We start from the raw sequence: 23,407 nt of genomic DNA on the forward strand, positions 1-23,407 counted from the left end.
TGTAAAACCTCAAGTGGAAATGTGCCATGCAACCGTTATTAACCAAGAACAAATTAAGACATAAGGTGAATACGAGAAGTTGTACCCGAGGACATCCACACACACATCTGCCATACCTTTTGAGAACCATGCAGTTGTTTTTCTACACCACTTTTGCCAACCACATAGGGAATACAGAGGGTACTCTCTCCATCGGGCAGGATTTTGCCACTAGAGGGATGTGATTCCTCTGTTTCTACCAGCCATGATCCTCCTTTGGTTTTAAATGCCTTGAGAGAGTGACGGAAGGTGCGCCTTGCAGTTCGTGACCCTATTCAAAATTCCCACTTTTTTAAGGCAGTAAGTCCAAGTCCTTCAGTAACCCCTGATGATCTTGTGGTTTCAAACTGTCAAAACACATACATTTCTTCCTTTGCATTAAACAACATCGGACAGACTATTTTAAGCAAAGATCTCATTTGCCATTTCCTAGCACTGCCAAACATTAGAAAGACTCTGATTGATTTTGTATCCGTGCTTCGACTTCTCCTTTTTGTTTGAGTCGGTCTTTCAGGTTAGATGACTTGTATGTCTTATTATGGCTCTCAGTGTTTATAAATGCTGAGTTAATCATAAGAGAAGCCATTTTAAAAAGCACAAAGTCCTCAGGCAAAATAAATCTGTCTAGTGACCCTGTATTCATTTCTGGTTTTTATCTAGCATCCAAAGATGCTCATAAGTCTTCAATGTAATGTCTGTTTTTGAGTAAGTCTAAGGCCATTCCATTGACATCAGCTTCTGCCCTCGATATTTCATATTGTTTGCAACATTTGATTTTTTGCTAGAAAAATATCTGAGAACAGATTGCACTGGTCTGTTTCTTCACAGCTGGATGGAAACTTATTTGTCAATTGTGGTTGAGATTTTACTAGAATGTTTTGAAACTTAATTTTTGAGGTAAGAGGTGGTTCTAGCAAAGGTCACATCACCTGCTTGGAAGTGATCGGTGCATCCTTGGATATAGTGTGGACTATAGGCGGAAGGATGTTCATCTACATTATACGCCTTCATTTTTAATGCATCAGTAATTTCTTTAATCCTGGTGCTGTCAGGCATATGCAATAATTATATATTGCCTGGAAAACGTATTATTTTAGTATTTTTTTCTTACAAAGTTACTTCACTCTATTCCTCCTTCCCCTAACGGTATTTGGAGTCTGGAGCATCTTTCTTGTGAGGGGAGACTGAGACAGCTGGGTCTGTTCAGCCTGGAGAAGGCTGAGAGGGGATCTCATCAATGTTTATAAATATCTCAAGGGTGGGTGTCAGGAGGATGGACCAGACTCATTGAGTGGTGCCCAACGACAGGGTGAGGGGCAACGGGCACAGATGCAAGCACAGGAGGTTCCATCTAAACATGAGGAGGAACTTCTTTACCGTGAGGGTGGCAGAGCCCTGGAACAGGCTGCCCAGAGAGGCTGTGGAGCCTCTGGAGACATTCCGGATCTGCTCTGGTGACCCTGCTTTAGCAGGTGGGTTGGACTGGATGGTCCCCCGAGGTCCCTTCCATCCCCAACCAGTCTGTGATTCTGTCGAAATGAAAAGCAAGGCGAAACACAGCAAACGCCGGAAAAAAAAGGTCATTTTAAGGTAAAGGTGCTGTCCCTTGAGACACGCAATCCGGGTTTTGCCGCGGGGCCCCCGTGGGGAAGCGGAGCGGCCACGCGACTCCGGCGGCTGCCTAACGGTCGGCACGCGCGGGGCGGGAATCACCTCAGGAGCGCGGCCCCGCGCGCGCAGGCACCTCCCGGCCCCGCCGCCGAGCGACGGGCGGGGGCCCCCGGCCCGCCCCCGCCGCCCTGCCCCTCCTTCCCGCCCTCGCCGGGACCCCCGAGTGCCGCCGCAGCTGGTGCCGCTCGTGCTGCCATTGGATTAAAAATAGCATCTTCCCTCCCCCGGGCCCGGCTCCCGCCGCCGCTGCCGCGCCCTGCCCCGGGCCTGGCTGCCCTCCGCCTCCATTGCCCTCGCTCTGCCCGACCGCCGTCGGCCGGCCGGCAGAAGGGAGGGAGCATGCAGCGGGCCGGGCTCTTCAGCGGCGGCGATGCGCAGATGGCCGCCGGGGACCTGGGCGAGCTGCTCGTCCCCTACATGCCCACGATCCGGGTGCCCAAGTCAGGGGACCGGGTCTACAAGACGGAGTGTGCTTTCTCCTACGACTCGCCTGTGAGTGCAGCGAAGCCGCCCCCGGCTGCCTCCGCTCCCCCTCCCCGCCGCGGGCGCCCTGCGGCGAACCCGCTCCTCCTGCGCCCCTTCCCCGCTGCACCCCCGGCCCCGACGGCAGCCCCTCGCCCCCTCCCCGGGCCACCACTACCCCCGCTCAGGCTTCAGGATCTTCCCCCGCCCCTCCCTCTGCCAGCCCGCCCGCCTCCACCTGCCGTGGCTTCCTCCGCAGCCGGCTCTCCCCTCGCCCTCCTGCCCGGGCCGCGGGGCCTCCCCCGCCACGCGTGGGGGTCGCTGCGGGGTGGGGTCCTGCCCCGCCCGGGTGTCCCAGCCCCGTGTCCCCGCACGGCGCGGCCGGGATCGCTGCCGGCTCGCACACGGTAGCGGTGTCCGTTCGTTCCTTTGTTTATTTATTTTTCTCCTTAAGGCGGTCTGAAGTGGTTGCTTAGACACGGGGATTTTGCGCGTTTCGGGAAACTTTCCTGCCTGCTGGGAAATGGGCTCTGGCTGTCCGAGGTCTGGCTGCTCTCCCCGGGAGCCCTTGTTTTTGCTTTCACACCGAGGTAGTAGAAAGAGGCAGTAGGTGGCCTTCCTGTCTGTGTGTTTTGCCCAGCAAATGCCAATCTTTTTTGTTTTCCTACTGCCCCGGCTCTCGTTCTCCTTTTTAAAATCTTAAGAGAGCTTCCAAAGCAAAAGTCTCCACCTGAACGTCAGTGTGAAAGTCCTGAAACGCTCTCTCTCCCAGGGTTTCAGTTACATCACTGGACTTCAACAAACTCATAGTATTTCCCCACTAGCTTGCTTAGTTTGCTGTTAAATGAATGTTTGATGTACAGTAACCTTCTTATGGTGTTACAGCTGTCTTGCAAAACGTCCACAAGCTCCACAGATTGCATGTGTTCAGTGACAGATTTGTGGCCTAACTAATTTTTAACTTTGCTGGTAATACTGCAAGCCTTAAATAGCAATGGTCGATGCTTTCTAAGAAATAGGTGCTTAGAAATTACACTTCTTGAAATGGAGCTGAAATTTTATTAAAAGTTGCCTCTCTACATGAAGCTGAGGTTTCCCAGAGCTGATCGAGCACTGTGTATTGAAGTTGAAGTCAATGGCAGCAATCAAAAGGAAGCTCAGAGTTTACATTACAGAGTATTCAATGGAAGATACGTTTCAGACAGATTTCTGAATCCTTTATCACCCTCTCTTTGATAATTCCTTCTAACACAGAAAATTTAAATTGTTTTTAAAGGTGACTCAGCTGTCTGGTGTTCATCATGTCTTGTTGAACAGAGGTTATTTTTACCCGCACTCTTCAGATCTCAAGTGTCACCCAGCAGCCCTGACTGTGCTGGGAGGCGGTCTGATTAAAACTGCCAAATCAGACTCTACTGCAGGGGTGCTAATTGAATTATATACTTTAAAAGGTTTTGAGGGGGGAAAATCAATCTACCACAATATTTCCTTCAGGTTTCTGTTTGAGTGAGCACATGGTTGATGATTTTAGTATCATTTTCAGGCTTCTTCAACATTATGGTTTATAAAAAGTTTCTGTTAATGAGTAGGAAGGGATATTAAATACTGCTGCAGATTAAAAAACAACTGATTGCCACCCCCCCAACAAACCTCAAGTAAACCCAGCAAATCTGTGTTTAGCAAAACAATATGTTTGAACAAAACATAAAACATTTGAACAAAAGTTAACTTGACAGAAACTATGTATAAAAGTAGCAAAAGGAGTTGGAATCACAATATGTGCTTTTTTTTTTTTTTTTTTTTGGTGCTTCTTCCTCTTGACTTTATTGGGAAGAGATTTCAGATTGTGGAAAATGTTGCCATCTGTTGTTAAAAGCTTTTTGTTTAAAATGCATTATAGGCATTTGCTGGGCAAAAGGCTTGGCTGAACCTGTGCAGTACCAGTAAAAATTAAACCAGTCTCAGTTTCTACTGTTTTCCATGGCTTTTCAGCCCATATCACTCCTCAGCTTAGCTGAACAAAAGTCTTGTCTCAGATTTTATTTTTTTATTCCCATATAATCTAACAGATACCTAAATAGTTTCTAGGATGACGATTCTAAAGGGCAAACGTGTGCTTTCTTGGGTGAAGCAGTGTCATTTACAAAATGAAAATAGCAAAGCTGTGTTTTTGCAGTCTTTCAGAAGGAAAGTGAAGGGATACAGACAGGTTGTTGCCTTGGCTGAAGGGAGATGTTTATGTCTGTATGCTTTGTATTAGGTTGGTTTTGGGACTTATTTTCTTAGGTTAGTCATGTATAACCTAACTAAGCCTCTTCCTATTGAGGTGTCTGCCTCTTTTTGAAAGAAGATGCACAGTTTGTTTGGTTTGTTATAATATTTAAGCAAATGATCAATGTTAAAAAATGTGCTCTTGGTTTTATCTATGGTAAAATTCCAGATTACATTTCTGATGGGGATGGTGTTTTCTCTTGTAAGCTTATTTCTCACTATTTCCTCATATCTGCTCATTTTGCCATTTTAAGTATGCTCCTTGTTACAGTTCTAACTTCAGCATGTCTCTGGAGTCAACTCAATGCAAGATGTTTTATTCTATCGCTTTTCTTCAATACCAGATCTTATTTCAGTAGTTTCTTTGATTAACCCCATAAGATGGTCTCTCAAGCTTTACCTTTCATTTTTTTCTTCTCCAAAGAAACAAATCTCCTCATGGAAAAGTAAATTTCATGACTGTTTGGCTGAATCTTTTGAAGTGGTGGTCACACAGCAGCTCTATACTCAAGTTTCTGTAGCTATACTAATTGCATATTATTACTTTCCCTGTAAGGAGGTGTTGCAGTCTTTAAAATATACTAAAAACTATCAGACCTGTGAGTATTAGGGTACAAAGTGTTATTCTTATAGAGAAAGATTCTGCAGCAATTTTGAAAAGGACCAAGAAGGGTGGGATGGCCAAAACCAGAGCTGTTTGTATCAGATGGTGCCAAGGAAAATGAGGTACTAGGTGTAAGTGGCTCCATCTCTTACTTCCAATTGCGTAACCCTTAATGCGGCTACAACACCTGGCTTTTGCAGACCTGTTTGTCGCTCTGTCAGTTGTGTCCTCTTGTCCGAATTTGAGTGGTGCAGTGTCACTGAAGATCCTTGTTCCGGTGGATACAGGCAGCTTCACTGATTGTTCCCAAAACTGATTGATGTTCCCTTGCCATGAGTTTTAAATCTTACTTCCTTGGGTGAAGATCTGAGAACAACGGCACCTTGGCGCTACAAGAGAGTCATTAGTTGAGAGATTTCAGAAGTGTGAGTGTAGGAGAGGTACAAGTGGATATTCAGTGTATTTTTTTTCCATGTGCATTAACTGTAGTGTGATGATCTTGTCAGAAAGGTAGTATTGTTAGAAAGACCACCAAACAGATGAGAAATTCATGGCCTTAGATCTGGCCTATTTCCAACAGAACATGCTGAGCTTGGCTTCCAGGAAATTCAGCAGAAACAGGAGGCAAATTGCTGTGCACTTTAGAGCCCTACCGACACTTTTTAGTTTGCTTGTCTCATAAGATTAGAAAATATACCTTTTTATGACTTAATTTTTAATGACTTTTTTGGGGCTTTGATGGCTTCTAGAAAGACTTTTTCCCTGATGAGGACTTCTACTCCAGTTAGCCATTGATTCTTCGTATGGGAACTGAGGAGGGAAGGAAGACTGCCTACAAAACACGGGCACAGCCTTGAGTTGAGTATCACTTCCGCTCGTGACTGGCCCAGCAACTGTGGTAGCCCACCACTACCCTGCAATTTGATGGATGAAATCCTGTTCCTCTCATTTTTCAGATCTGATGTTTAGTCCATCCAGGTGACTGTTTGTATCTGTGCTGCTGTGATGTAGATTTCTTCTCTCCTGTTTTGGCCACTGTGACTTCTCTTCCTCTTTTGACAGATGAGCTTGACTTTGTGTTCAAGAGAGCACAGGACACAAAAAGTTGCATTTATATAATCTTTTGTTCTCTTAATATTATTTATATAGATGTAAAGTACCCAGCTGGAAATTCCACCTTTTAGTGGGATACTTGTCTCAAAGACCTCTAAATGTTTTAGACCAGATGCATCCTAAGGAGAGGCAACTGCTGGAAAGGGGACACAAACTGGAGTACAAGAAAAGCTTACATGCAGGCTATGTATGTTGTAGATGGATGTGCTCTGAAGCCTTCCCCACAAAGGGCATTGTTTACAACTACAGCACAGGTCATGTGTCGGACACAGTGACAGGACCAAGCAGTCTGGTTCTGTAGATTGCAGGACTGTGTGTGTTTGAGTAGCTTAAACCTTGGCTTCATTCTGCTGGAAAACCTTGCTGCTGACAACAGCTTCCTTTGTGGATCTTGCTGAATTAATTTTTGTGTCTTGAGGCCTCTGTGATGGTTATGTCAGGACAAATCCCAAAGACTAAACTGTGCTGATGCTTGGCTGTTTATTAGACAGTACAGTTGAGACTGAAATCCTTGAGAGTTTGCAGCATGTAATGGATATCAGCAACTACAGTGCATAAAATTTTCTAGAAATAAGCACCTCCTATCTATCTGTTCCTTTCTTCCTTGAAGAAAATGAGAAAGTCACAGGGGCCGCTGTCTGGGAGGAACAGACTGGCGTCTTGTTTCTATTGATGGGATGAGAGCAGCAGTGAAGAAACAAATAGGAGGATTGAATATACAGAGGTAAATCGAAATTCCAGACAAAAGATTTTGGCCTAGCCACAAAAGGACCTCCAAATTATTGAGACAATGAGTTGCTTGGTGGTGGTTGATCACCTGAAAAATCGCAGCAGTGTTGTACTGTTTCATCGCAGGGAGATATCAAAGCTGCCCGTGGGTGAGTGTTTTGCTGGCTGGGAGTGTACCAGAACGCTGAGGTTAAACTAAGTGGTCTTCTAAAGCTGGAGAATGGTAAAATCAGTAAGGGTTGTGGCTGCGGTGGCTCACAAATGAGAAATAATTCTGCAGCTTTGAAAAACAACCAGTGTATATGTGCATTGTTCATTTCTGTAAGTTTAATCTAAATTTGGATCTTACCAGCCTTTCCCTCTATATCTGTGGCTGACCAAACTTTAGTTATCTTGTTATCTAGTGTAATGATGGGCTGGAATATTTTGGGTAGCAAAGAGACTTTGATTGTAACGTACCTGGAGTGCTAGAGGATAAATGCAGCGATGCAGATAAGTGGACAGCCTTGGAACTCTGCCAAATCATTGTGGAGCCATTACATTTCCTCTCGACTCTTCTCCCAGATTTTCTGCTCTGGAAGCACAGTGCTGTCTTTGTGACCAACAGAATTGTACAGATAGGGCTCTGCACAAAGCAAAAATCACCAGGCTCTCCCAAAATCAAAGCCACTATGGAAGAGGTACAGGTGGGCACTGTGTGAGCTGGGTGCTTGTAGGGAAATGTCCAGTGCCATCCCTAGTCATTGACATGTAGTCCAGAACATGGAGGATTTTAAACCTTTCAAAACTGTAATATATTTTCTATTATCACTTCATCTGGTTGTCCGCATAACATCAGAACCTCTGAGTCCCGGTAAGTTTTTTATTTCAGTGATGCGTACTTTCTTCCAGCTGTTCAATGTTTCACATGTTGGTGTCACAAACTCTGATAGAATATCAAATAGTAACTTTGATATTTGTTTTTCTCTCCTTCTCTTTTTAAAAGGATGGCAGGGGAATGATTTGTTTTGCACTTGAAGCTAACAGTCCAGTTATTAGAAGCCTTGTCCTTTATTTCCTACTGCCAGATCATTTGTCCTTTCTTTCTCTGCGCAACCAACCTCTTCTTTTCCCACCTCTCTCATCTTTTACCAGTTCTGGTAGTACACGGCTCCTCTTCACTGCTTGTATATATTTTCACATCAGTGCTTGTATATGTCTGTGATGTTCTGTTCCTTTTTGTGTTTGTTCTCCCACTCTTTCTCTTTACCTGCGGCCAAATTTTGCCCTCTTCTTTATTATTCCTTTTCTGCTTCCCTTTTGGCACCATTGCTTTCTTGTCACCTGTGGATGACAGAAGACAGTTGTCTAAAAGGCAGAATTATGCCAGTGTTCATACTCTGTTATTTTTGAATGCGACTAGATATATTCCTGGCATTTGACACACAATTTTTGGGTTGATTCCCACCCCATCCTCTTCTTGCCCCTGCCCCCTTCCCCCCTGAAGTGCTGCTGTGTTCAGTTGGTTGGCTGTAGTTTGTGTTTTGGGTTTTTTTTGTTCTTGTTTGGTTTTTTTAGTTGGTTTGGTTAGGGGTTTTGTTTGTTTGTTGTTTTGGTTTGGTATTTTTGTTCGTTTGTTTTCCTCATTTCAATGTAGGTAGTACAGGTGAATGACCGAGAGAGACTTTCTTTTCATTTTCATAGTGTCTTTAGGTATGTTGCACTCCTCCAGCATAAACTTTCACAGATGTCTAAAATGAGTGTTGATTACAAAGACTTACATGCCTATGTACAATATCGTTCCTTCCAGAACTACTCGTGTGCTCAGTAGCATTAAATTCAGCAGCACAAAGCCTGTCTTAAGTCACAGCTGAGTGTTCTTTGAGCACCAAACAGGGGCCTTATCCTTTATGCAGCCTTTTGCAAAGGTTGCTTTTTCACATGTGCCCCTGTTTTGCTGTGACCTTTTAGGCTTTTGAACAGTGTGTCCACTTCTTTCCAAGTTACTTGGAAGAATAGTCTGCCTGTGTTCTCCAGGAGAAACAACTGTTTTGTTAGTAACCACAACCAACTTACTCAGATGCTACATTTAGCTCATATATTGAAAGTGTCAGATTGTTGTCATAGGCTGCTTATCAGAAACAGTTCAGTGCTCTCTTGGATTACCTCCAGAAAAAGAGAGAATGGTCTCCAAGAAAACAAATTGTATACAAAGTTCCCCAGACCCTAGAGTGACAACACTATATATTTTTATTTAGGCTGGGTACCTATAGGATTCTGTTGTAGAGGACACATCCATGACTTTCTCACAGAAGGAGATAATGCAAAAGGATTTAGAATACAGGAGCAGACAGCGAAGGTATAATGGGCCTTAAAGTAGATAAATCTGCAAAAGAGTAGTGGAAATTAAAATAAATCTAATACATTTTTAAAACAATTGTATTTTAGTAATATTTTGAATTCCAGATATGGAATTTTCTTTTAACCACTTTATTACTTTTGAGCACAATTATAGATATCAGTCCTGTTCTCAAGGCTGGGAATATGTAAAATTCAAAGGAGCTGTGTTTTGTTGTTGTTTTTGTTTGGGGTTTTTTGTTTGTTTGGGTGTTTTTGTACAATCTAAGGAGTTATGTGAATCAGAAATGAGGTGGCTAAGTAGTTCACTATTTACTCTGCAGAGACAATCATTGTGATATCTAGACGCTGAAAGAATGACTTCATGGTGCGTGTTAAGCGTGAGTAGCAGATAGTCTAAATCCTTGCTTCGCCCTGCTTATATGAATTCCGGAGTGCTCAATGCAATTTTTCGCCCTCTTGAGGTAGATGAAGCAACAGCCATATAGTTCATTACGTGTTCATCTTTCAGCTAAATCTGAAAAGCTGAAGCTTATATTTGTTGGTTCACATTAAGAAAAGCAGAAGAGACAGATCTTTTCTGAAGTCTGGGGGTAAAACATCATTTTGTGATCACCGTTCATGTTCTGTCCCTTAGGTCCATGGCTCTGCTGGCCACTGTGGAAGTACCAGTATTTATTGGTGTTTGAGGCAGTTCTTCAGTTCTGGCTTTAGTTATATTGATACAAACAAGTATGTTTGTAAGAGTGGCACACAGCTATGGATGAAGGTTGAAGGTAAACAAAGTTTAGATTCCTTCAAGTCCTAGAGAAATACTCAGTGCCAGTCTTTGAAATAGGTTGGGAAGAATTAACCAGGTTTCGAATGGCACATTCAGGCCTGGTTTTGGGGCAGTGGTGAGAGGGGAGAGACTTGTCGGGCGTTGGCTGGTCTATGCCAGGTATCAAATGGGCAACAACTGCTCAATGCTATTAGCCCTTCATCTTCCTTTTCTGAAGAGGATAAGGTGTGTTCACCTCTGCTGTTTAGGACAGTATTGGAGATCAGCTGTGATCTGTCAGACTTGTGCTCTGCTACTTGTTTCAGTCCACAGGACTGGAGAGAGCCCAGCTCATGCTGTGGTTGGCATGGCAAGACGGGCAGCTTTGTGCTCACTCTGAATGGCCTGGCTGGGCCCAGAGGTAGAGCAGAGGTTCCTGCCTGGCAGAGCCTTGAAGAGAGGTAGGCCAGGCAGGAGAGAGCTTCTTGGTTTACTGTATCGAACGTGTTTCAGATATGGCACTATCAGGTGGTATCCTGTCAAAGTAATGGTTGCTGTAACGGTTCTCAATACATTATTATATGCATATATGTGCCTAAAGTGACTTGTTTCTGGAGATAATAAAAAAAAAATTATTTCCTTTTAAGGTGCCTATAGATAAGTTTAGTTCATGTTGTTGTTTGGGGAATTTAACGTGAGGTGATCTGTGCTATCCAATAGCACAAACACATTCACAATAGAAGGAAGGTCACGGTGCTTCTGAAAGGCTCAGTCTTTGTTATGCACCACCTATTCAAAACAATACATGTTAGAGAGGGCTTAAAAAAATTGATCCAACACCAATGAACCAGGGGACTGAAAGTCCTCCTGGCAGTCTGAGTGATGTAGGAGAGATCTGGGAGCAGTGTTAAAATGCAGCAAGACCTGACAACAGCCAACATCAACACCCAGCTTTTGAGAGAGCAAAAAGTGATGGGCCTCCTGCCAGATTATGTTACTGAAATGTCAGCATTTGTGATCAGTACCAGGAATGTATACCTTTATATTTCCTTTGTAGTGCCCTTGTCTCCAAGCATTCTGATTGCATGATTAGAGAGAATCCCTGATAGCTACTAAAGAATGTTCATGAAACACTTGCCAGTTTTCTTGTTAGCCAGTTCTAAGAGCTGTAAGATCACTTGAGATGTGTTTTTCTCGGACAAGATTGTGATCAGTAGTAGTTGTGACTGAATTCCTGGACCAACAGCTCTGCCACACTTCTGATTTGGAATGTTGTTCTTGCAATCAAGTGGCAAAAAAAATAGTTCTGCTTCAAACAAATCTCTGTGCTTCATTGTTTCTATGCTTTACAAATCTCTGTGGATTGGGCATTCAAGTGGAATTTTTCAAGACTAGGTTCTAGTCCTCTAACGTGGACACTCACTGATCTGTAGTTGTAAAGTAGCCTATTTCAATGAGTTTCTGTAGGCTGTGGTATGATGTGTAAGTCTATTAGAGGACTGATAATGTAAACACCATAAAGTGCTATGAAAGTAAAGTTTTAAGTGCTTGCCTGATAACAGAAAGGATCTGCAGTTCTTTGGGGTGTTTTTTCTGCTTGCTGAGTCCTTTCTGTCTTGTTCAGTTCCTTCTGTTCTGTAACTATGTGTGTCATTCCTTTTAGGATTCAGAAGGAGGTCTCTATGTGTGCATGAATACGTTTCTGGGATTTGGAAGGGAACACATCGAAAGGCATTACCGGAAGACAGGACAGTGTGTATATTTGCATCTGAAACGACATGTGATACAGGTGAGACTTGCGGCTTTCTTACCAACTACTCTGGCAGTTCTTGGCTCTCTTGTGCTCGTTTAGGTAATGCATTTCAGACATAGACCAAATCTTGAATGACAGAAATGGACATGTTCTGATTTGGGGCTGGATTTCCAATTCAGGTGCTTGGATCCCAACCAATCCTATAGCTTCAGTTCTGAGATGAATCAAAAGCCTTGAAGAGTCATATATTGAAGGCAGTTTGTTGCCTGACTTTGACTGATCTTTTTCACTATGCACTTCTGCATATCGCATACTTATTGTCTGCATATTACATGCATACTGTAGGTAACTAAATAGTTTTCTGAAACCCGCCTTTGAAATGTAGAATTACTGGTTTTGACTCAGATTTGGCTGGGAGCTTCTGAGACTTTTTTTTTTTAATATGAGGTTTTATCTCAGGATGACAGGACTTCTTTTCATCCTAAGATTTCTGTATGATTAAATCATGAGCTCAAATTCTGACCTGGCCTGGGATCTAAAGCTTAGCTTAAATTAATGCTGGATTTTAGAGCCACACATTGCCCTCATTCAGTCTTATACCCCACCCCACGTGTGTACATACAAACTTAATGCTCACTGTTCTTCCATAATATCACTGCATTTCAACAGTAATTTGTAATATGTGCTTTTAAAAACTTCTGTCTGTATGTGGTTTGTCTGGTATCTTTAAAGGGCTGTTAATGACTTCTGATCTGAGCTATATGGAAGGCAGTGGGTTGGCTTGTAGCTCACTCTGCTGTAAGCTGTCTCTTTTGGCAAGTTCAAGGGCCTAAAATAGCTGCTTGGAGCAGGATAGAATACTTCACGTTTCTCATTCTACAGCAATGCTTCCCCTGGGTGATGAAGGCTCTGAGTTATGTAAAGTGCCCTGACCACTTATTTCTAGTAGATGACTATTCATATTTTATCAGAATTATACTGAGGTGGGTTGCTTGTCTCCCAGGCTGAGATTAGTAATGATGCTTGTTATACTTTAGAATTGTCTTTCCTTGTAAGGGTAATAGCAACATTTTCCTTCACACTGTTAACTGAGTTTTTGGAGAGCCTAGTCTAGTTTTAGCTACAGTTCTTCTGAGTGAATTTAACACTCTTGAAAGGTGATATCTAGGACAAGAGACTGGTGGACAGAAATCCTGTCAGCTTTCCTTGTATATAACTTTCTTCCAGCATGTGACCTGGGAATTTTCAATATTAAGGTAAACTGGGGTTAAAATGAAGCCTCAAAAATTCCTTTCCTGGATAAAGATTAATCTGAAGAACTCCAAAAGGGAGAAACAAATATTCCGACTGTTGTTTGGCATTGCATACACCTTCAATTGTACTAGTTCAGTGGTTCTTACTTTTCTTCTTTTGAATCATGATGTAGCAGAGGGACCTGGCATCTATGTTTGGAGGTAGTGACACACTGGTGCACTGGGTCATCTGGTAGGAAACAGTGTTTGACTCTACAGTGCAGGTGAAGATTGTGTCATCTGACATGGCTCATAGATAGGATTCCTCATGTATTAACTCTGGGGTTTGTTTAATGTGACTGTTTGCTTCTCAGTTGCTATCAATGTTTTCTTTTGAGCAGTGTGAAACATCGGGCCTTCACTGGAACAGTTTTATGAAGTGTTCGGCACATACTGAGCTGTGGTTTTTGTGTCTTAAGCCAAGCTTTTGATAGTGTGGGATACAATAAAGCCAAAGGCATTGGATATATGCTGTCTTAAGATTCTTTTGGTGAGGCTGCTATTCTTGCCTGTGGTTCGCTTGGCATCATCCTTGCAGAATGCACTGCGTTGCTGCAGAAATTCTGTTTGCTTCCAAACGTGTTTGGATTAAGTGCGAGTTGTGTATCTTGTCACAATTCAATTAGAAAATAAGGCTCAAACCTTCAGCCTATTGGCTTAAGTAGAACTAGAGCATCTGGCAGTGGCAGATCAGCACCGCAGGCATCTGCTGAATCATCAGAAATGTGCTCAAGTGCAAGTTCTGGATCACCCTCTGGTAAAACTTACCTCTATCAAGAAAATAGATAAAAATGTGGCAACAGTACAGTTAAAGGGGACGCAAAATAGGCTACATTGACACTTTGTGTGAGAAGCATCACAAATGGAATTTAATGGCACTAATGGTGCATTGTGCGGACTCCCAATTGCTGGGTATGTCACGTATGCTAGAAGCCAAAATTGTTTTGTGACAGGTGGAGAAACAAGGTAAAAAACTGTCAGGTTCTGGGTTTTTCAGGAGTATTGAGCATCTACAATTCCAGTTCAGATATGTTCAGCTGGAAAATCAAGCTGAAATATATAATGTCAGGCTGGCAGCGATAAACACTCCATGTGAATTCTTCATCTTTGGAATCTCTAGTCTTAATGACTTTCACAACATCCCACTTGGTGACATCAGAATTCAGTTGGAACTTCCTAGTATAGGAAACAATGTGGGTTTTTTTAGTTCTGAAGCTATAATCTTTGGAGTATGTGTAATTTATTCATAATATATTTGTAATTGGGTTATGTTGTATCTTGCTGCTGCCTTTTAAAAACAGATTTGTATTCGTGGCTACTTTCTTTCCACTTCCCAGCAATATTAAGGAAAAAAAAATTCTGCTTGTTATTTCACTTCATTGAGGATATTTTCTTGGGTTTTAATGCTGGAGTTGCAATCCTGACTCCCTTTCGCTGAGGCTCTTGTATATATGGATAATAGGTTCTGAAGTGCAGCCAAAGAGTGTTAATTGCCATCTGGTCTTTCTAAGAATGGAAAACTTTCCTATGATGTATAAGACCTCACTGATGATTCAAGCAGTCTGCTTTGGCCAAAGCTTTATTTACATGGTGAAGGGAACCACCCAAAATATGTGACCCTTTCACCTACCAAGGAGTAGAGGCAAACATGAACTTGCCCTAGGCTGACAGGTTCTTGGCTGCTTTCTCTCCACCTGTTGTATCCCAATATTATTATTATTATTATTATTAAAAAAAAAAGTTGCCTAGCTACCTCACCAGTTATACTGACATTATACGCTACATAATGCATCATGGTGGCATTATAGCCACAGAGGCTTATTTGATTTTATTTGCTTTAATGGTGCCAGTTAATAAACAGCATTAAGAAGCAAGTGCATTGACTTTCACGTTTACTCAGCTACTAGCGTTTTCCCTAGTAGTCTGAGGTATTTTCAACTGGGAAAGTAGCACTTGAAACAATGTCACTTGGAAGTTACTATTCTCTGCTGTGGAGTTTAAATTTAAAAATAAAATAAAATCCTCCCCAAACAATTGCTTAGGTGTTGTTGAGTTTCCTCCATACTCTCCAATATTAAGAAAGCATAGTGGTAACTTGTATTGATCTTAATGGAAACAGGCGTGGATCCTGACAGAAAGGGCATTTATTTTTTTTTCCCCAATAGAAGAAAATTAGCTGAACTGATAGATCATGCCAAAGTGGTCATACTGGAATTATGAAGGATTGAATCTTTTATGAAGATAATAGCCTTTTTTCCCCCTTCAACTCAGCTTTAGTCATTAAGAAATAGTGCAGGGCATCTAGTGGTGGAGACGTCTCAGTGATGCTGACTGTCTCTGTCTTCTCGATAGAACAGCATCACCCATGGTGACCATGAGACATGCTCTACCTAATTGCTAACAGAGCAAAGTATGAAAGATTCAAATGGTGGCTTTCTCACTTCATGAGGATAGTAAGCAATGGTGATTTGAGTCCTTTTGTCAGAGATGAATGATTTACATTCTTGCTCAGCAAGGACTGGAGTTTGATATTTAATTCACCAAAAGGGTTGTCAAGCATTGGAACAGGATGCCTGGGGAAGTCGTTGAGTTGCCATCCCTGAAGGTGTTTAAAAGACACATAGATGTGGTTCTTAGGGATGACCTTAAAAGTCTTTTCCAACCTAAACTATTCCATTATTCTAATGAAAGGACCATGAACAGATAGATATGTGTCAGAAATGGTGATGGTATGGGGTTCTTGCTGATTTGCTGTTGTCTCACTTGATGGATTTTTAATTGTTTCTTTTTCTCATTCCAGAAGGTACCAGGGGCATCTGGTGGAGCTTTACCAAAAAGGAGGAATGCTACGCTATTTTTAGGTATTGTGAACAGCTGCTTTCACACAGTCCTTTTCTGACCCTGTCTGAATGTGTGCTTGGGTTCTATCCACCATTGTGTCTGGCTTCAGAGCTCCTTGTGGGTTTTATTTTTATTTTGGGTTATTATTTTTTTAACTTTTGGTTCTTGTTTTTAAAGTTTGTCCAGACAAATAAGTAATTCTTAGCAATTTTTGTGCATATTCAGAGATATATGTATGTATACATGAAACATTTTAATCTAAAGTAGGCTGTCAGCTCTTCTCAAACAGCCTAGGGTTTGATAGGTGTTTTTTGACTAATTCTATCCCTTCTTTCTCTTTGTGATATTCACAAAGCACTCTATTAAAATGTTTCTCTGTACTTAATGTTTAGATAGGGCCTCGGTGTGGCACTGTTCTGCTCAGCAACTCGTCATAGGAAAGGTTGTTATCATTTCAAAGGTAAATGTTCTTAAGTGATGTTGTGGTCTCTCCTGTAATTAATGCAACAGTACATATATTATGAGCATCTCTTACTAATTTTTATTCCGTTATGTTGGCAATTATATCCCCTTGCTTCATGGAAAGCAATTTTCTTACCATGTCCATTTCATCCAATATCCATTGATTCAGATTACCCAGAAAGCCTGAGGGTCTCATAAATATGAATGAGAACTTGATGCAATGCCTACATTGTCCCTCTTCCCACCACTTGTATTTCTCTTATTCATCTATTATTTATTGTCTCTGTATTAATAGTCAATTTTTATTCTGGTAATGAAAAGGTGGAATGTTTTCTTTACAATCACCAGCTCTTATGGCTAAGGGGAAACAATAGAGTGGCTTCCCTTTGGAATTGCTTTGATCTGAGGAGTGTGTCCTTAAGAGGCCTTTGCAGATTGTGATCCATTAAATTGTTGCTGTTAATGTCTGGAGTAAGTTTTGCAAGGAGGACTTAGAGAGAAAAAAGTCTTAAGAAGAGTCATAAAGAAATGAAACTTCTTTTGTAGGAAGTTGTAGATGCTGGTCTAAATGCCATTTACTGTCAGTTTACATTGAAAATAATGTTTGTCACTGAATGCTTGTAATTGGTTCAGAAACAAAGCTGGCTGCAATGCAGTGGTAGCAGTGTGCCTGTAAACAAGAAGTACAAAAGCATGGTCAAATTTTATTCTTGCTGATTTACTGCACACCTTTTGAGGCTCCTGTGATTGTGGTATGCCAGCACACAGTGTACGTGGCATAGTGTCTCTGATGTGCCATGTAGGATTTCTCAGATTCCATCCTTGCACATGAGCATTTTGTTCCCACTGAGTAGGTCTGGTGCAGCCGTTCCAAGTGTCCTGGTCCCAGGGAACATCTGAAGCTGGTGCACTTTCACTGAGGTGTATTTAGCGCATGGAACTATCACCATTTAATCCAGCACTTCTGGAATCTAATGCGCTTTGGAAAATATCTCATCTGGTCTGTTGTTCTATTGCAGTCCTCTTTGCAGCCCTTGCTGGCTGGGGGTAAAATGGTATCAACTCTCTGCTCTCATCCTTGAGATAATACTTCCATACATCCAAGTGTTTTCTATCCACTTATTTGGCTCAGCAGATTTTATTATTTCTTGGCCATGCTTAAGGAAAAGAACAAAGAATTATTCCTGTCCTTGCTCATAGCTGAGGAAATGAAAGCAGAGGTGTCAGCTGATTTGATCGTTTTGCATGTGACAGTGGCAGAGATGGTTAGCAAAATTTGTCATCTTATCTCTTAATGCAACGTCTTCCTCATTGGTTCAGAGCTGCTGGGCTTCTCATCTTAACAAGTCGTTTTAGCTCTGCCTTTCTTAGTGTGACCTTGTGCACCTATGGTAGAGGTTTGCACCAAGCTGGCTATTATCAGCCCATATATGTAGCCTGCCATGGAGAGTTCACCCTGTCAGACAAGAATAGACAATAATGAATGGGTCACCATGTCGCAGAGGCACCCCAAAGTCAGTTTTAGGCAGACAACAAGTTCCAAAACAGACTTTATTCTAGCTGGAAAAGTGTAGCTAATAAACCAACTAGAAACAGGGTTTATACAGTTAGTTAGCACTCCAGCAACGTAAAATACAGGTTCGGATATCAGTTGAGAAGATTATTGGGGTACAAAAACATAAGAATAATGAGCATCCACAACGCGCGTGCATACACTCACAAGAAACAAAACCAGAGGCTTCTTACTCCAGGGTACCCAGAAGAAATAATCATTTGCCTGGGTTAGGCAAGGACTCATTCAAGGATATATCCAGTAAATAACCACTTACCCAAATGAGGAGGTGAGGTGCTCTCAATCCTGGTAAGTCTGCTTAGACGGCGTCCCAGTCTAAGGGGAGGGCTCCAGTTCACAAACCCGCTGCTCCAAGAAGACCACTCAAAGGGGATCTTCGGTGGGGACCTCATTTTATAGCCTGGTCAGGTCTGGCTGTGGGCATTACGACATAGTCCAGAAGCTTCACAGCTACTCTGGGCACCTCCTTTGTTAATGACCCTGTCAATTGACTGAGGGTCCTTAACAGGACCCTGTCAATTGACCGAGGGTCCCATCCCTCCTACCCCACCAGCTGGTGGAGGTGAAGTCACCCCGCCCTGGGGTAGGGGAGGATGTGACTGTCAGCACCTTGGTACTACCCTAGGTGTGTATGTGGGGACAGACATGGTGGGGCACAAAAGGTGCTAAAGAGCCATCAGCTGCGCCATTGAAGGCTCCGGATCTCAGGGGAATGTGCAACTGCCACACACTCTAACATCACTGTGTTTCTAGGTGTCTTTGAACAATTCCCTGAAAGCCCAGATATTTAAGCTTTGTGTACGAAGTCAATCCAGTTTGGGCATTCATTACATCGTTTCTTATAATCCTCTTTGATGTAAAGCAATTAAACATACTAAACCCTTTTCAATCTCCTTAGTATTAGGAAAACATCTTTTGGATGCTCACTGATTACTTTCTCACACTGCTGCTATCCAGCATATGCAATAGAAATACAGACTGGTTGGGTTAGTCCAACTGGAAGCTTTATCTTTCCCAAACATTAAAAGATCCATAGGAAAGTGTGTGCATATGCACATGTTCATTACATTTTGAGCTTGTTTTGTTTTGGTTTTCTTTTGGACAAGACTGGAAGGTGTTGGCTATGAGTGCTCTATGTAATCAGGAAGCATAATAACATTGTGCATTGAAATGCATGAACTGCCTTTAGTCTCGGTTGTTTAGGTTTTGCTAGGCAGTGTGGATGTGGTAACCAGCTCAGATTGTGAAAGCTTTGAGGGGATTTGGGGTGGTATTTAAAGCAGATTGTCTGCATCATGATACATGGAACAGTATCCTCACTGCATTTTTATCTAGATTAGCAAGTTTGAAGGTACTTTGTGCTTGTCAATATGTGCAGCTACTGCACCAAGAAATTTTAGATCCAGTCTGTAAACTCAAAAGAAATTGATTAATGGGACAAGATGATAGCTCCCCATGACTTCACAAGGCTTTTGGATAAGAAACATCTGTACTGTTGTCTTTGATATCCAACCTTTTGTTTAAATCGGCAACACTATGGTAAATGTGATACTATTTGGGGGAAAAAAAAGACATAATGGGACCAGGAAATGATCATCAATAAATTTAATTTTTGTATTACCCCATCTGGAAGAAACAGAATGGATCAGAATTAATAGGAAGTTGTACAAATACGACAGAAGAGAAAAGAACTGTTGTGGATTTTCCAAAGATAAGTAATGGTTCTGGGACCTTGTGTAGTAGTTCCCCTACGTATTCAGTGACTACATTAATGAGAGCAATCCAATTAACAGGATTTGCTGGGATCTTCCTTACAAGATCATGGTCAAAGAGGTAGTAGAATAAGAGGAAAGATCCCTGTATTGAAGGGATTTGACACCCAATTCTTACAGCAGAAAGTTACAAGCAGAGTCCCCCGGACCTGTTACTCCCAATGGAGTCCTTCATAATGTTCTAATTATGAAGAATTAATGTGATCATAAATGGTCTGGAAAGGGATTGAAAAATGAGGAAGTAGAGTTTGCTGGTTGATTTAACATTATCTGAGAGATTAAATCTAGAAGTGATTTTTTTAGTGTGTTACCGAGTAACTAAACCATAGATGAAGTAAATGTTGAAAAATGTGAAGAAGACAAGTGCTTTAACTGTGTGCATGGTGATGTGGTCTAGATTAGCTTTTACTGTTCAGAAAGGTAGTTCTGAGAGATTATGTGAATGGTTCTCTGAAAATGGCAGCTCAGTGGTCAGCAGCAGTGAAAGAATTGAGCAGAACATCAGGAGCAGAATGGCATTTTATGTTTTGTTTTCTATTATTTTGCATTATAAATAAGAAATGAACCTCCCTCTGGAACAGAGAAACCACAGCTGCATTGAGTATCTCCCCCATCTTTCTTTCTCCGAAACCAACCAGACAAGCACACACAGACCCCACACCCCCAAGAAACAGAATACCCCAGATAGACATCTGGAAGATAAGAGGTAGGCACTGAGGGAGGAATCGCCCTGTTTTTGCTTTATGGTACCTCTTTCTGGGCATCTCTTGGTCCATGCCAGAGCCTGGGCTCTGGGCTAAACAGAGCTGGCAGAGTGGCTGTCATAAAACTTGTCCATAGACAGATGTCCTCTTCCAGATCAGTTACCATAGCAGTGTCTGCCAGTTGTGCCAGCTCTGTTTTGAGTGAAGTCAGGGCTAACTTAGGCCATCAATTAAAAGTGTTTTGAAGTACTCGAATGAACAGCTCTGTCAGCAGATCTGTGAGGACACTAATTGCTGATGAGAGGAGGAGCAGTGAGGAGTGGTATCCATGACACACAGCTGGTCACAGAGAACGCCTCAGAAAGGAAAACTTCCACTTAGAAAATCTGGGAGAACATGTAAGCTTGCTGAGCTTTTCCTGGATGGCACCTGCCTGCCGACGACATGGAGTGCACTTGTGGCTACTGTTTCCAAGTGTAAGGACGATCCATAAGAGTGGCAGTACTGGGTTTGACCACAGCTCCACTTAGGTCTGGATCTCATAGCAGCCAGTAGCAGAACCCTCTTTTCATTAAGGATGTTTTTGTTTGGTCAGCTTCTGAAGAGGATTTTCACCACAAATGGTTTAAGTTTATGTAAGTAAGCATACATGGAGTATATATATCTATGAATGGAAAAGTTGTGATTTAAAAGAATTTAAGTGTTTCCTGAGAATATTTTTGAATTTTAGCCCAGTAAATTTGCATACTCCCCAGCAGTAGCAGTGGAACTGATTAGGCCATGAGTGAACCTGTTGCTTTCTGGCTTTGCTGTCTAAGCTTAAGTGTCAATTACAGAATGATGAGCAGATACCTTACACTAGCAGAGTCTTAATAGTTTGATGGTTTAGGTAGAACTGTGGAAATTAGGTGAGATCAACAAAGGCTAATGCTGCTAGCAAAATAGTTAAGAATCTGAATTTTTATGGTTTAGCTTTGCTTATTTAATACATGACTGTGCCAGGAATGCAAGGGATAAGGTCTATCTCTAGCAATAAGAATAATGTACTAATGCTTTGGAGATGTAGAGAGCAATTTGAATGTTATTTTACAAGCAGTTGATGATTCACATGATCCTAGTAGAAACTTTTGCTTTTTCTTTTGCCACAAAGGATAATGTTATGACTGTAGAGTGATTTTTTTTTTTTTTTTTAATTTTTCTTTTTTATAGTTAATCTGATGAGGTCGGTGTTCCAAATGTGCCTGAAGATAAACAAAGCTCATAGTTCGCAAAGTGCTGCTGCTGCAGTTCAGTAGTATTTAGAGGGTTCAGGAGGTAATTATTTGATTTAAAGACTCAGTCCTCCACTGCCAACTCCATACATATTTGTCCATTCCTTTCAGTGAAAGCAGGATCAAACCCAGATTCCTTAGACGTCTTTCTAGGGTTTCAAACTTGGTTGTAGGCTCACTAGTCAACATCCTCATTCAATTTTCGAGTTTGTATTCCCTTTCATACGCACACAGACACATCCATATGCACAGGAAATCCCATTCGGGGGTCCTGCCTGGAGTCTCCTTATGCCACTATTATTAGTGCAGTCGGTTGGTAACTCATCTAAATCTGATCTGGGCACATCCACTCCTTTTCTTCCCCTCCAGTGCGTTGGTTTACACTACTCTGTCTTCCACTTCCAGCTGCTGTTTTCAGTCAGTTCAGCAGCAATGCATTTCTCAGCGTCACTGAAGTGATGCCTGTGAGCGGGAGTAAATTTACTCTGCTGACCGCTTGCCCAAAATAACAACATCAGTCAAGCCTCTGTTTTAATGTGTCTGTTATTTGCTTTGCCTGTCGTCCTGGCCTCCCAGCACAACACTGGTGACCTATGGACACTTTGTTTTAGTGACCACAGTGTTTAATTGGGGCTCTGAAGAGGCACCATAAAGCTCTTAGTCCATGAGAGGGGGAATATTGTTGTATGGACATTCACCACCAACCTGTCAGCTCTTCAAAAAGATTACAAACTGATTGGTTGTCTTGTGGCTCAGTCTTAAAACTGAGTAAACCCTTTTTGCCCAGAGGTTCTTCTTCTCACAGTGCATCTTGGAAGAGCAGCCTTGTCCAAGAAGCAGCTTTGTACAAAGTATAGTGCTTGAAAGTTTGTAATTTTCAATGCCTTTGGTGTCACGGTAATTTTTAATCAAGTGTGTTCCTCTTGCAAGTAGATTTCCTGCTGCTCATCTTTCCTATATCTACTCTTGTTCCTTTCTCAAATCTGCACTAGTTTTAAAATCCAAGTTCAAAACTGCCTGCAGGCTGCACGTGATGCCCAGTGGCTCTGGGGTCAACCTCTGCCCTCATTAGTGTTTATTTCTAAAGTAAGAGTCATCTGTTTTTTTTTAATCTATGCTCATGCTTTCTTAGCTGTGTTTGCCCTTGCACAAGCATGGAAAATATAATGCAGGTAGAACTTCTTACTGAACTTGTCAGCTATGGCTCTCAGCACATACAGGCCAAGATTTAAAAGTATGAGTAGTAATTTAGGGGTTTTCAACTGGCCATAATTAAGAAGCCTGTCTGACAATCAGCAAAAGGGATTAGTTTATACAGTCATGTACTGTATCAAAGGATTCTGGTCAGTGACCTTAGAAGTCCTTTCCATGCTTAAGTACTGGATCCGAACCCTGAGAAACTGTCTTCAGAGTGATAATTGCCCAAAAGAGGTGCCTGTCTTTATTTCTCATTCAGAAGGAGTAGGTGTATGGAGTGGAAGTGTACCAGCTTTACATGGTCACCTTCAAAAGTGGAATTGCCAGTTAAATCCTCATGAGGTTTTTTTGGTTGTTTTTGTTGTGTGTGGATTTTTTTGTTGTTTGTTTTTTGTTTGTTTGTTTTTCCTGGAACTGTTATGAAGCTGTGTGTATCTTTCTTTAAAATAAGAAGTGTGATGCTGCCATATCGGTGTGCCAGACATCCAGAATGCCATGCTGACAGGACATCATTTTCTGCTTTTCTGGTAATGTGAATGATATGAAGCCTGGGAAG

The 23,407-nt window shown here is 42.0% G+C and overlaps 1 protein-coding gene across 1 annotated transcript in view; it reads left to right on the forward strand.

Annotated features, from left to right (window-relative positions):
• Nucleotides 1–1,950: 1,950 nt before the first annotated feature.
• Nucleotides 1,951–23,407, forward strand: part of USP13 (ubiquitin specific peptidase 13) — a 54,234-nt gene continuing 32,777 nt past the window's right edge. Inside the window, exons 1-3 of the mRNA XM_065640527.1 lie at nt 1,951–2,202; nt 11,650–11,775; nt 15,832–15,892. Coding sequence (XP_065496599.1) covers nt 2,050–2,202; nt 11,650–11,775; nt 15,832–15,892 — 340 coding nt within the window. The 5' untranslated portion in view covers nt 1,951–2,049. The remainder of the gene's footprint in view (nt 2,203–11,649; nt 11,776–15,831; nt 15,893–23,407) is intronic.

The sequence above is a fragment of the Caloenas nicobarica genome, chromosome 8 (genome assembly GCF_036013445.1).
Source record: "Caloenas nicobarica isolate bCalNic1 chromosome 8, bCalNic1.hap1, whole genome shotgun sequence".
Classification (NCBI taxonomy): domain Eukaryota; kingdom Metazoa; phylum Chordata; class Aves; order Columbiformes; family Columbidae; genus Caloenas; species Caloenas nicobarica.